This window comes from Rhincodon typus, chromosome 27 (assembly GCF_021869965.1).
Source record: "Rhincodon typus isolate 14 chromosome 27, sRhiTyp1.1, whole genome shotgun sequence".
NCBI lineage: Eukaryota > Metazoa > Chordata > Chondrichthyes > Orectolobiformes > Rhincodontidae > Rhincodon > Rhincodon typus.
The window spans coordinates 5,085,813-5,101,023 of record NC_063358.1 but is presented as its reverse complement, the minus strand read 5'-3'; the positions used below and the strand labels follow the sequence as shown (position 1 = coordinate 5,101,023).

At 40.7% G+C, this 15,211-nt stretch overlaps 1 protein-coding gene across 9 annotated transcripts in view; it reads right to left on the bottom strand.

The window, feature by feature from the left end:
- Positions 1-15,211, bottom strand: part of LOC109921159 (polycomb protein SCMH1-like) — a 176,571-nt gene that overhangs the window by 83,630 nt on the left and 77,730 nt on the right. For all 9 annotated transcript variants that reach the window (XM_048613229.1, XM_048613235.1, XM_048613232.1 and 6 more), the window contains one exon: positions 4,985-5,219. In XM_048613229.1, the coding sequence (XP_048469186.1) occupies positions 4,985-5,219 (235 nt within the window). The remainder of the gene's footprint in view (positions 1-4,984; positions 5,220-15,211) is intronic.

Genomic DNA, 15,211 nt, shown 5'->3' with positions numbered 1-15,211 from the left:
CTGCTCCTCTGATGCTGCTTGGCCTGCTGTGTTCATCCAGCTCTACAACTTGTTATCTCAGATTCTCCAGCATCTGCAGTTCCTACTATCTCAGTACATGTGGTCAATTTGACATCCCATCATCAGAAACCCTGAAGCCTTTACCTCCATCCAAGTGATAAACCATAAAAGGCATACACAACAGTACTGAATGTCGAAGTTGACACTGGTACAAATGCAAATCCCTTTATACATCCTACATGAGATAACTCAGGTAGTCCGTACATGATAATCTAACTGTTTACAATGGGTCTGACATCCCATGCATTGGCATTAGCCATCTTACAGCAGGACCTTCCATCACTCATCAGTGTGCACATATTTGTGTATTGTCACAATCTGGGAGATAATGAACATATCACTGTAGCTGACACATTGACCGTCACATTCAGAATGTTTGATTTCCTCAAGATATTGTATCCAACAATGGGCTGTAGTTCACTCGTGTACCCTTCCAAGAGATGTCCAGGAAGGGTGGTATTTAAAATATTATTTCAGCTCCTCACTATCCTTAGTCTAGTGCTCTTGCAGAGTTCAATGTGTGTGAGGCAAAGTTCATTATCATTAAATGCAAAGTTGCTTGCCACGATTTTTGGCTAGTCATGTTAAATCTATGGGCTACTTCTCCAGGCATTGGTTGGCCCTCACCAGCAGCTTTCATATTTGGGAGGCAGATCTACACAGTTCTTCCACCACACATTCTCCCCAACCAGCCAATGTACATGACACCATGTTGGAAAGAAGGAATAAAATGGTACAAGAGAACGATCAACAAGCATGTGGACAATTATCCAACTTGAATCAGACCGAAGCATCAAAATTTGGGACTTTTGTACAAATACACAGGCTCCTGGAAAGACACTACAACATTGTGTCCAGCCCAGATCCAACATTGTTACAAACCAAGGTGAAATCCTAGGATGAAGCAGACAACACCTCTGAGTTGCAGGTAATCAACCATCCATCATAACGGCTCAGAGACTGAAAGTACCAAACCAGACAACAATCACAAATCTAATCCATATGATCCACATCCAACCACAACAACAGACAGCACACCACAGACAGAAGCTACACCATAGAGTTGAGATAATTGTATGAGGACCAGATTGGGTTGTTTTACTGCCAAAACATTATCGTAATGTATAAAGACAATGTACCAAAGTACGCAGTGATATATATTCACCAGAACAAGTTTCTTACTCTTCAAAGGGATAAGTGGGTTGGGAAGGTGCTGTATTATTGCACAGAACATTTAAGACAGGTTGATGACACCACAACATTCCAGTACAGAAGATATGCAATCATAATCTTCACCAGGTTCATCACCAGTTAAGCAAAACAGTCAGTTTGCTATTCAGTCAGCAACTCAACTATGTATGTAATACACTAGGGATCCAAGTAAGCATATAACCCAAACTAGTGCCTACTCACTAAGCCAGGAGGCCTGGGTAAAAGTCCCACCTGCCCAAGAGGTGTGTATAACATCTCTGAACAGATTGATTAGAAAATATCTCTAATATCTATATCTATAATGTCTACATTAGAAAATATCTATAAGCAGTAGGGCAGTAGATGCAGAAATTAAGGGAGAGGTAGAAACCAAGGCAAACATTACTAAGAACAACGACAGGCAGGGAAACGTTGTTGAAAAGAGCAGAGGAGGTGGTCGCAAGTGTAAGCGTTTCAATGTGAGAAGTGTAATTGGCAAGGTAGATGAACTCAGAGCTTTGGCTAGTACTTGGAACAATGACATTCCTGCGATTACAGAGACTTGGCTGAAAGAGGGACAGGATTGGCCGCTGAATGTCCCAGGATTTAGATGTTTCAGGTGTGATAGAAAGGGAGGTAAAAGTGGTGGGGAGTTGCATTACTGGTAAAGGAGTATCTCACAGCTGTACTGGGAGAGGACAGATCAGAGGACTCACGCAGCGAGGCGGTATGGATAGAACTCAGGAATAGGAAAGGTGAAATCACAGTGTTAGGGGTATACTACGGGCCTCCCAACAGCCAGCGGGAAATAGAGGAGAGGCTATGTAGACAGATTTTGGAAAGATGTAAAGATGCAGGATTGTTGTAGTGGGTGATTTTAACTTCCCCTGTATTGGCTGGGACTCGCTTTGTGCTAAGGGCCTTAATGCAGCAGAATTTGCAAGGACCATTCAGGAGGATTTTCTTGACACAATATGTAATCAGTACAACCAGGGAGGGGGTTATATTGGACTCTGTATTGGGAAATGAGCCCGGCCAGGAGAGTTAAGTTTCAGTGGGGGAGCATTTCGGGAGTAGCGACCATAATACCATGAGTTTTAAATTACTCATGGTAACTTAATAGCAGATGGAGTTTAATCTGGACAAATGTTAGGTGCTGCATTTTGGAAGGTCAAGACCATTATCTAGTAAATGGCAGAACCCTTAGGTGAATTGATATGCAGAGAGATCTGGGTGTGCAGGTCCTCCGATTACTGAAGGTGGCAGCGCATGTAGATAAGGGAGTAAAAAAGGCTTATGGCATGCTTGCCTTCATTGGAAGGGGCATTGAGTATAAGGACACACAAGTTACACTGCAGCTTTATAGAACTTCAGTTAGGCCACACTTGGAATACTGTGTACAGTTCTAGTCACGACACTGCCAGAAAATGTGGATGCTTTGGAGAGGATACAGAAAAGGCTTACCAGGATTTTGCCTGGTATGGGGGCTTGTAGCTACGAAGAAAGGTTGGATAGACTGGGTTTGTTTTCACTGGAATGCAGGAGGTTGATGGACGACCTGATAGAAGTTTATAAGATTGTGAATGGCATGGATAGAAGGGACAGCATGAGGCGTTTTCCCAGGGTGGACGGTCAGTTACTAGGGGACACAGGTTTAACGTGCAAGGGGTGGGAGGACGGAGTTTAAAAGAGATGTGCGAGGCAAGTTCTTCTCACAAAGGGTGGTGACTACCTGGAATGCGCCGTCAGAGGAGGTGGTGGAAGCAGACACAATAGCAGTACTTAAGAAACACCTGGACAAATACATGAATAGGATGGGAATGGAGGGATACAGATCCTGTAAATGAAGGCAGTTTTAGTGCAGAAGGGCATAATGTGTCGGCGCAGGCTTGGAGGGCCAAAGGGCCTGTTCCTGTGCTATATTGTTCTTTGTTTTAACCTGGGTGAGATGGGTTCTTGAGGCACAATGGTAGTGTCCCTACCCTTGAGCCAGAAGGTCTAATTTGAAGTCCCACCTGCTCCAGTTACATATAACATGTCTGAACATGTTCCTGGTGATATCTTTGATCTATCTCGAAAGGGAATTTGGTGAAATAGTCAGTCCCTAGGATATACAAAATAATCAGAGGTATAGATAGAGTGGACAGCCAAAGACTTTTTCCTAGGGTGGAGATAGCTATTACGAGAGGGCATAGTTTTAAAATGAGTGGAGGTAGATATAGGGGAGACGTCAGAGGTAGGTTCTTTACTCAGAGAGTGGTCGGGGCGTGGAATGCATTGCCAGAGAGGGTAGTGGATTCGGCCTCATTAGGGGCATTTAAGCGGCTATTAGATAGGCATATGGATGATAGTATAAGGTAGGGGTGGAGGTTAGATAGACCTTAGGTTTAGGGTAAAAGTGCGGCACAATATCGTGGGCCGAAGGGCCTGTACTGTGCTGTATTGTTCTATGTTCTATGTTCTATGATATTGTTGTATCCTTAGATATGGAAGATATCAGTCACAATCTTGCACCATGCCTCAGTAGGAAGATCCCAAACCACAACTCTGAAATTTACCCATGGCCTGACACAACCTGCACAAACCAACTTAATTCTATTGAATATTTTAAAGATGATACAGTGTTACATCTGAATGATGATATCCAACTCTGCATCAGTCCCCCTCATAAGTTACCCTGGTCACATTCAGGGAAAACTTGAACTGGAACTGGTTTCCATTGTACAAAACAACATCATTCACACAGTTGGGCATCACACTGATTGGTGCAACACTATCACTGGTGTTTTGAAGAAAGGAAAGGCACCTCTATGTGCAAATTTGGATATCAGGCAACCGAACATTTCAATAAAACAATGTCTACAGAAGATTCCAACCGTGGGAGAGCTTAGTCCCAAATCTTAAGGTGCAAAAGCATCTTTCTCCAAGTTTCACACCAAGAATGGTTATTCGCCCATTCATCACTCCCGAGAGTCACAGGAACTGACAACTCATATAAAGTTGCTTCAGAATTTTTCCCAGATTACTTTCTGAATTATCTGTTGGGACATATCCCAACACAGATGGACAGGCCAATCCCATACACTGGCCACCTACAGAAAGCACCTCTCCAAACTTTGGCATTCTTCCTGGCAACCCAGAGGCCTATATCCCAACATCTGCTGGGGTCTGTGGGGATTTTTTAAAAATTCACTCATGGGACAGGGGTATCAATGGCCGGCCAGCATTTACTGCCCATCCCTAGTTGCCCTGAAGAAGGTGGTGGTGAGCTGCCTCCTTGAACTACTGCAGAGCTAGCGTTCAAATCGGAATGGAAAGTTAATTGGAAAAAGAAACAGGTGAATGAAATGAACTAACACTTAGCTTTTATCTTCGCTATGGAGAATACAAAAAACATCCCAGTAATAGCAGTAAGTCACAAGGTGGAAGGGAGAGAGGAAATGAGGAAATTACAATTGTTAGGGAAATGGTACTGAGCAAACTGATAGAACTGAGGACCGTCAAGCCTCTTCCTGGTTTTCAGTCAGAAATGTAGCAAATATAATCCCTCTTTTCATGAAGGGAGGAAGGTAGAATACAGGAAACATTTACTGGAAGTCTGGGACTGGGTCAGTATTTGCAGGGATCTCCAGCAAAAGGAGCTTTGAAAGCTCCCTGAGCGAAACATGCCTTCAGCTGCCAAGGACCGAAGGCTCTGGGAAGACCCCCCACCCACCTCCCCATTACCTCTCACCTAGAGGTGGCTGAAGCATTCCTGCATTCTTTTCGCAATTTCCAATTGGTTGAATTTCAGCCGAGTCCACTAGTCGCCAGAAATCGTTTTTGTTGTCGCTGCCATCGAGACGCAGTCGCAAGCGAGCGCCCGTGATTCCAACAACCGTAGCGATGCAGGTCGAGGTAACGTTCCGGGGATCCTGAGCCTCCAGCTTCATTCCAATCTTGAACTCATTTACAGGTGGAGTAAACGACTGCGGGAGGGGGGGGCAAGAGGTGAAACAAGAGAGAAAACGTTAATATTTAAATTTCACAATTTATTTACAATCCAAAATATTTGCATTTTAAATCAATGAAGCTCTTGCTCTTCCTAAAAAGAAAGTTATTAACGGAGCTGTGGGCCAGGGAGAAAATCAGCAACTTTGGCATCTTGTGGGAGAGACCAGGACCAATGGGCATAACCATTTAATACAAGAGATAAGGAATAATTTCTTCTCTCAGAGGGTGGTGAATATGTGACTTTTTTTTAACCACAGAAGGCTGTTGAGGCTGGGTCATTAAGTATGTTCAAGACTCTGAGATGGACAGGCTTTTAATCAGGAAGGGAATCAATGGTTATGTGATAAGGCAGGAAAGTGGAGTTGAGGATCAGCCACGATCTTGTTGAATGGTGGAGCAGATTAGAAGGGCTGAGTGGCCTTCTTCTGCTCCCTTGCCTTATGGTCTTCCCCTTTCCAAGGTGACCTGTATGTCTTTTTATTTCCCAGTTAATTTTATTCTTCAAGCAGGGGATATGGGCAATTAGTCATCATCTCCCAATTGCAGATGGACACAGAACTAAAGAACAAAAACTCAGTTACAGTTGACCCAAAAATCAGCCAAAATCAAGACAGAAAATCAATTTTGATTTCTTTTTTGCTAATTGTGTCTGTTTGCATCTTCGGGGAGGCTGCAAAATTTAATTTGTTTCTTGGTATAAAGTTATCAGAGATCCTTTACAAACTTTTAATTATTAAAACGTATTTAAATTATGAAGCAATTGATGACTAGCTAAATGAACCAGTTTTGAAATTGTGCTGTAGAATTTTTGAATTGTTCTATCAAGCTGTGAAATTGCTTGGTTGAGTTTTGGCTTCTTTGCCATTTAAGAATTGGGTTGTTCATGGGTGGTACATGAGACAGTTACTTAACATGCTTACTACATTATGACAAATTCATTTCCACTGATATTACAATAAAGGTACTGGGTTACCAAGGATTATTCCTTAAAGCAAGAAAAAATGGAAGCTTTTCAAACACTGCCCAACTTCACTGGCTCACGGAACAACTAACTCTTTGATGTTTTGCAAATAAGTGTGAATGGAAAATTAGTGGAATATGTCCCCAAAGAGGAAACCCTACCTCCATGGGTTAAAGATCTCAGAGGAGGCCAGGACGTAATAACGTCAGAGAATCATACAGCACGGAATCAGAACCTCTAGTCCAACTTGTCCATGCGTACCAAAATTCCCAAACTAAACTAGTCCCATTTGCCTACATTTGATCCATATCCCTCTAAACCTTTCCTGCTCATGTACCAATCTGCATGTACCTTTTAAATGTTGTAACTGTACCTCTGCCACTTCCTCTGGCAGTTCATTCTACACATGAACCACCCTCGGTGTGAAAAAGTTGCCCCTCAGGTCCCTTTGAAATCTTTCTCCTCTCACTTTAAAAATATGCCCTTAGTTTTGAACTCTGCCACCCTAGGGAAAAGACTTTTGCTAATCACCTTATCTACGCCCCTCATGATTTTATAAACCTCTATAAAGTCACCCCTTAATCCCCTACGCTTCAGTGAAAAAGAGTCCCAGAAACTCCTCCCTTACCAAAAATTTGTGGATCAAATTTCCAATTGAACCTGTACCCACTGGCTCTTCCAAAACAGAATTAAATAATAACTGAGTGCAAACAAGGGGTCCACAGACGTTGTAGCTTCAGCCTATTTGATGTTATTCTCATAGTTGCGTCCCTACGTTTGAGGCAGAAGACCTGGGGTCAAGTCTCACCTCCAGGATAACACACCTTAACAGGTTGGTTTAAAAAAACTACAGCCTCATCTGATCAAGTCCCAAACCTAGAGGCAGCATGTCGTTCTTTGATGGGATTTGAAAAGTAGCTGAGTCCAGGAACCCTCTCTCAACATCAGTGTGCAGCAACGTTTGAAAAGCTCGGTTGGGCTGAACCTTTTTGAAGATGAAGTGAAGAAGACAAGTTGTTTGAACTCAGTTCATCCCTCAAAGCTAGACAACAAAAGATAATTTGCCATTCTTATGTGGTCTGGCCTATGTGTAACTCCAGACTCACAGCATCCTCTATAATTATATTTTGAAAGCATTTCAGCAGCTTGCCTCAATGGCTTCCTATGACATATTCTGTCCACTCTCTCAGTAACCACCTCTGTAAATGTTTTTTGCAATGCTTTCATGTTCTTTGTACAGTACGCAGCCCAGAACTTTCAACTGAAAACCAATGCCAGAAGGCTGACAGAAGCGCTTTTATATTTGTGAACATAATAAGAAGTGCCATATTGTTTGCATGCCCCATCTTAATGTTTCATTATTCAATATGTAGGATACATTAGGAAGATCTTTGGGAATTCCATCAGCTCCCACAGATTTAAACAATACATTTTGTTTCTGCCGTAGGTTAGAATTTAATCAGATATAGTTAATTAGTCAGAGATACAAAACATGGCTTAATGCAATACTGTGTCCCACAGTGGTTCAGTCCCAGAGAAGCTGAGGTGATGAGTTTTAATGACAAGATTTTACACATGCTCCAAATCTTGAAACTTCCAATTTCTTGTTTTTTTAAACAAATAAAACACTTCCAGTAATTAAAAATACCACACAATATAAGGTAAACCTTGCATAAAAATCACTTTTTATGACCCTATCTGAAATTAAACGGCTGTTGATTTAAATGCTCAAGTTCAGTGACAGTCCAGTGAAGACCTGTCTCAGGTATGAATGGATATTGAGGAAAATTGGTCCAGTTGCCAGTGAAACTAGAATAATGATGAAGTATAAAGTAGCTCATAAAAGATTGCAAATAATTTAAGAGAAACTTCTTTAGAGCGCTGAGAATGCGAAATTGAAAGAGACAGTATTGAAGTTGTTAAGGGGATACATGATGTATGTACATGGGAGAAGAGAATTGAAGGATACAGAGTAAGATGCAAAGAGGAATTGAGAGTTGGATCTGGTTTATGTGGAGTGAAAACTTCAGCAAAGACCAGCTGGTCCAAACAGCCTGGTTTTCTCTGGTACATTTTAAATGAGCATGGTACAAGCAACAGCATCACCTTGGAACTGTGCACTTTGGAATGATGTTGTTGACTGCACCATGTTCATTTAAAATGTATAGCACAAAACCAAATACGAGTCATATTTAGCTGGATGAAAATGTTGCAAAGAGCTGAATATAACTTATATTTTACTCAGTTTCTACTTTGCTATTGATTCAAATCACAATCATACAAGAAAACTCAGCCTTACCATAGCTGCCCATAACAGAATTAATAATTCTGCCGACAACACAATTGCTCTAAAAATGCAATTACAAGAGAAAGGTGTGCCTGTTCTTGCTCGGACCATTGCCAGAGCACAATGAGTGCTTTGAAGAGTCAGTAAAGTTCTTTCATCTTTCAGCAACTCCGTTTTAAGACAGAGGCCAAGCTTCAAAATCATTCTGGAGATCTGCCCAAAGAATCACAACTCCGTTCTTCATGGTTTGGTGCTCTTCAACTTGTTGCACATTTGTTTTCTCCGTGAGAAGGGAAAGAATAACAAATAAATGTTCCTGCCCAATGCTCACCTCATTTGGGGAGAGAAGTGGCTCCTCGGAAACATGACAGCTGAATAAGACCAAGGAAGATGTGAGCTACTCCCCACCCCGCTCAACAGTTTTAAATTTTCAAAACTTTAAAAGTCAACACCCGCCAACAACGGAAATATGCAAAATAATAAATTTTGCTCTCAATTCTGTAGGTGCCTATCATGTGGTGAAGATCTGTTTTCGGGGTTTATAGAAAATTGTACTTTTGAGAAGTATTAGCACGGTTTTACAAGATTTTTATTCCTTTGTGTGACATGGGTATGACTGGCAATGCCAACATTTGTGGCCCAGCTCTAACTGCCAATGCGAAGGTGATGGTAAGCCACATTCTTGAACCATCATATGGTGTAGGGACACCCCTGAAGGGAGTTCCAGGGTCGGGACCAAGTGACACAGGGTAATGCTCATACAGTTCCCAGTCAGAATGGCGTGTGTGTTTGGGGGACAATCTATGGTGTTGCTGCGTGCAAGGAGGGAAAAGGAAAACAGATGAACTGACTGGGGAACCCTTGGAAAAATACAACCATTCTGATAACACTCTCCTTAAAGAGAGTTAGGTCATTGGCTGTAAAATTATAACAATACACCATTGTCAAATTTTCAACGTGCTGTACAATCTCCTTCTCCCTCAGTCAGAACAACTGTCTAATTAGTGAGGTTTTTGATCAAACTATTTTAAATGACTAAATTAACTTTCTAATTAAATAATGCAGTAATCAAAGCAGAGGAGAATTGAACATTTTTATTTAAACACATTTAAGTTTTAATTACTAGCAGTCAACAATTGTTCATATTTAGTCTGAGCCAACTGGCTTCAGAGAAACTGTTATCCTGTAGCTTATATATTATAAATTTTTTAAAAAATTCATTCTTTGGGATGAGGGCATCACTGGCTAGGCAGCATTTATTGCCCATCCCTACTTGCCCAGAGCACAGTTATGAGTAATCACATTGCTGTGGGTCTGAAGTCACATGTAGGCCAGATCAGGTAAGGATGACAGTTTCCTTCCCTAAAGGGCATTACTGAACCAGATGGGTTTTTCCTGACAATCGATAATGGATTCATGGTCATCATTAGACTCTTAATTCCAGATATTTATTGAATTCAAACTCCACCATCTGCTGTGTAGGATTCAAACCCAGGTCCCCAGAACATTAGCTCGGTCTCTGAACAGTCCAGTGATAATACCACTAGGCCACTGCCTCCCCATGAAAGTCTGACTGTTGTCAATTTTCTTTTACCAAATGCTGACTCAATTGATATATGATGAAAAATAATAGAAGGCATTCTTTATCATGATTATGTTGATATAGTTTGATAATGAACATTGTAAGGCACGATGCCAAATGATGAAGATATTTTAATATTACTGTGGAATATGATTCAACAAATAAAGACAATTCAAATCCAAATTTCAGTGGTTGAAGTGGCTATAAAGACTTGTTTGAAGTATTTGGTTATGTGAGTGTGTCAGAGAGGAGACAGCAGTGACAAAAATATTGTTCGAAGATGGAATATACGCTGAAATGATCCCTTGTTAGACAGGAGCCTGCAATGAAGTTAGAACAGCCAATATTGGAACAGATTTTCAGAGGTTAGGAACTATATTACATATCTCTGTTGCCTTGTGCCTGACCACCATCTAGAGGAGCATAATGGGAAACTCTAAACTATCTGCATGAATACAGCTCTAGCAACATGCAAGAACCTTGACACTGTCCAGGATAAAGCAACTCTGTTTTATTGGCAAGTCATCCATCACCTTCAATATTCACTACCTCAACCACTGACACACATATTAGCAGCAGGGTATACCACTGACACGATGCACTGCAGAAATCATGTCACCAATGCTCCTTCAACAGCATCTTCCAATCGTAATCTCTACGATCTAGAAGGAGAAATGTATCAGATGCATGGGAACACCGCCACCCGCAATTACCCCTTCAAGCCACTCACCATCCTGACTTGGAAATATATCACCATTCCCTCACTATCACTGGGGCAAAATCCTGGAACTTGCTCCCTGACATCACTGTGGGTAACCTAACCCCCATAGACTGCAATGGTTCAAGAAGGCAGCTCCCCACCATTTTCTCCAGGGCAATTAGAGGTGGACAACAAATGCTGGTCCAGCCAGCGATACCCACATGATGTGAATGAACAATAACAAGCGATCAGGAAACCAAAATAGAAACTGATCCAACTCAGCCAGGACTGAATTCATTTGAACGCATCTGTTTTGATTTTACATTCTATTTGGTGTTTATCCCAAATGAAGGAAGTTAGAAAGCACATACATCAGTGATATTGTGCCAAGGCCTCAAGTAGCAGGATACAAACAATTCAAAATCCATAAATCTTCAAAGAATGAACAATTTTTAGAAAGCAAGTGTTCAGGGTCACAATCAGAATCTCTCCACTAGCTGCATTACCAAACAAAGCTGAGCAAAGGGCATGTTGTGACTCAGCACTTATTCACATGGCGAGGAGGGAACTGAAAGGCAGTGCCTGTTCAGGTCACTGCTACATTCAGTGATGGCCAGAGCAACAAACTGGCTGCAAACAAATCAAAATCCAACAGCAAGTGTTAATTGCGACATATGCTACTTCATATGTTACCAAGCGCGGCACAGTGGCTCAGTGGTTAGCACTGCGGCCACACGGTGCCAGGGACCTGGGTTCGATTCCACCCTTGGGTGACTGTCTGTGTGGAGTTTGCAGGTTCTCTGTGGGTTCCCTCCGGGTGCTCCTCACACAGTCTAAAGATGTGCAGGTTAGGTAGATTGGCTGTGCTAAATTGCCGATTGTGCTCGGGCTAGATGGATTGGCCATGGGAAATGCAGGGATAGGGTGGGTTCTCTTTTTAGAGAGTCAATGGGCCAAGTGACCCTTTCCACACTGTCAGGATTCGTATGAACACTTACCAATCAGGAAATTCCATTCAACACAAAGGCAATGGTAAACTTCAAACTTTCTGCCTTTAAGGCTGTAGATGTTGGGTTAATCACACAACCATGACTGACAATGCTACATTTTACTTGGGGACAAGGTGCAAAGAGAACATATTTGGGTAAATGGAGCTGTGATTTAACTCAGCCATTATCTGAAATGATAGAACAGGTTCAAGGGAATAAATGGTCTAATCCTGTTTTGGTTCTAAACTTCAAGTTTTATGTATTTTCTCCCATTGTCCCTGGTTTCTTTCTCATGTTTCAGGCTTCGAAAATTATTTGAATTACATTGGTCCCTTTTCATATTTTGGCTCCCGCTCTTTCAGGCTCTATTTTAGGATCAGGTTTAAAAGTGTTGGGCAGATTCCCTTCAAGAAATAGTCAGAAATGTACGTACCAACGTGATCTAACTAAAACCTAAAAGAGAACACTTCAAAAAGCAAAACAGACAACTTAAATCAGAAGAGCAATGTTCAAGTCACATGGACATAGAAAAAACAAATCTGGAAAATTGAAAGAAAAAGGAGGCAAAGGGAAAGGGAAAGGAAGGATCTTGGCATTAAAAACGCCAAAATAAAAGTATAAAATGATTTTGTTACCTAAAATTATGTTTAAAAGTAATTGGGAAGTTCAATCTTTCAAGGTTAATAATAGCAGAATAAATAATAAATATTGATAGAAAATAGTTGAATGATGGAAGTGATTTGCCAAAGGTGTTTACCAGGGATTTTAAAACAAAAACTAGGATTATAATTCAAATTGAGTAACGTATTTTGACATTGCTATGGAAATGGACCAAAAATACTGGAAACGTTTTCTGGATTTAGGCAGAAAATTTGCAGAATATAAACTGCACTAACAAAATAACTAATTATCACAGAGATTCTGGTGGCTTGCAGGCTACAAAAATAATATCTAAACAAACGGAAAAGGGCAAGTCTCACTAGCTGAATGTGGGGCCATATTAGAACATAGGAGCAGGAGTAGGCCATTCAGCCCCTCAAGCCTGTTCCAACATTCAATGAGATCCTGGTAGATCTATCACCTAACTCAGTGTACCTGCCATTGGCCCAATTCCTTTAGTACGCTTGCTTCACAAAAATGTACTGTCTCTGATTTAAAATTAACAATTGATCCAGCATCCACTGCAATTTGTGGAAGAGAGTTCCAAACCTCTGCCTTTCTTTGTGTGTAGAAGTGCTTTCTAACATCGCTCCTGAATGGTCTGGCCTTAAATCTCAGACTATACCCCTAGTTCTAGAATCCCCATCCAGTGGCAGTGGCTCATTTTTACCTACAGTGTTTTTTCCTGTTAATGTCTTGAAGATTACGATCAGATCACTCCTTTACCTTTTAAATTCTAGAGAAAAAGGCCCCAATTTGTTTAATCTCTCCTCATAACTTAACCCTTAAAGTCCAGGCAACATTCTTGTAAGCCTATGCTGTAGTCCCTCCAGGGTCAATATATCCTTCTCCAGGTGTGGTGCCCAGATCTGTTCTCAGTACTCCAAGTGAAGTCTAAACAGGGGTTTGTATAAGTGCAGCATAACATCTGTATCCTTGTACTTTAGTCTTCTAGATGTAAAGGCCATTAGCTTTCTTGATTATCTTCTGCACATGTTTGTGTGACATTTTAAAGATCTATGCACCTGAACCCCCAAGTCTCTTTGGGTATCTATTGTATTGAACGTCATACCAGCTAGAAAGTATCTGGATGTATCCATTCTCAATTCAAATAAAAAACAATGAAAATGATACAACGGGGAAGGTGAAACACTGGAGAAATAAAGGCTTTGCTCAATCATCTGTGAGATCGCTACAGTTTGAAAAAAATAGATTATCATACTGCTCCAAACTTCTAAGTGAGTTTTAAAAGAAACTCCACAGTTGAAAATCAATGTATACCAGGGTAGAATGTGGACTGGATAAAGAACAGGATTAAAAAGAAAGGCCAACAGAATAATAAATAATAAATATGTAAATATAAATAATAAATAAATTTAAACAATAAAAAAAAAGCAAAATTTGTCAGAGATCTTAGACAGTTAAATTAGGTTAAATTAAATTCTTGCTGCTTCTCATCTAGGTATGTTATCTATGTGCAGAAAACCAAACATGGAATTGCTCATTTTACAGGAGACACTAAATTGGGAATAAAAACTGCATCCACAGTTCTCTCGGCTTTTACTAAATCGGGAGTGATGTAGGGACAGAAACAGAGTGGGTGGCAGTGTTGGATTGTTTGGAATGGTCTTCACTAGCAGAGAGTGTGAGACTTCCTCCCCTCAGTGCAAGGAAATCCTGCTCTTGAAAACATGCCCCTGCTGGGGGCCAGGAAATCCAGTCTGCGGTTAGGATTTTACAGAATGATAGCTTTTGTATTTTAGCTGTAGTCTCCAGGAGGAACTCTGGGAAGTTTTGTATGGCTGGTTATAATTAGTTCCATTCATTCCAAATGGATGCTACATACTTTTATATTATCAAAGAAAAATTATTCATTTGTAAAGCATTTTTTTGGCATCCTCAAGTTGTCCCCAGTCAGTTTTGTAATCAATGCAGTGATTTTTGCAGTGCAGTCATCTTTGTAATCTTGGCAAACATGGCAGCAAATTTATACAAGCTGTCAGGAACAGCAATGAATTACCCATTTTGATAATCACAATTATTGGATTATTGTTGCGAACGACACTGGGAGAACTCCCCTAATTATCTTTAATGGAAATATACTTTATGTTTGTATTAACAGGGAGATGGCACCTTGGTTTATATCACTCGGAAGATGGCAGTTCCAACAATATTCCATGAGTACCGCACTGAATGGTCAGTTTTGATTATGTTTGTCTCTCTGAAGTGGGATTTGAACACATGACCTTGTGACAGAGGTCAGGAGTCTAGGAAGGCCCCATTTTCTGAGGTATTGCCAATATTCACTTTGATTAAGACAACTACAAAAACAGACTTGTAAATCAACAGACATTTCTCTAAATATAACAGAAATTTCAAGGAGTTGAATTGTCCTATTCCAGAACAATCATTGGCCTGGATTTCAATTCCAGTATCTGTAAATTCAGAAATGTAAAACAGACATTGAGACTTCTTTTAAAAGTTCCTTTAATTCTAGTTTCTTTGTTTTACAAGATGGAAACAATTTTGTCGCTATGACAGGAGTTATCATCATGAACAAAGCTAACATCAGATGGAAGTCATGGTTACATCTATACTGCAAAGGTTAAAACTGAAGAAAGGGGCAAGGAATGAAGAAGTTGATGGATTGATTGATGCATTCAGATTGTCAAGAGTATACTTCAAAAATATTCTAATCACAAAAATCTACCAATTGTTACGACCAGATGTGGAGGGTGAATTGGCTCCCCTCTTTTTAAGTCCCTTCATGAGCCACAACTAATATTTC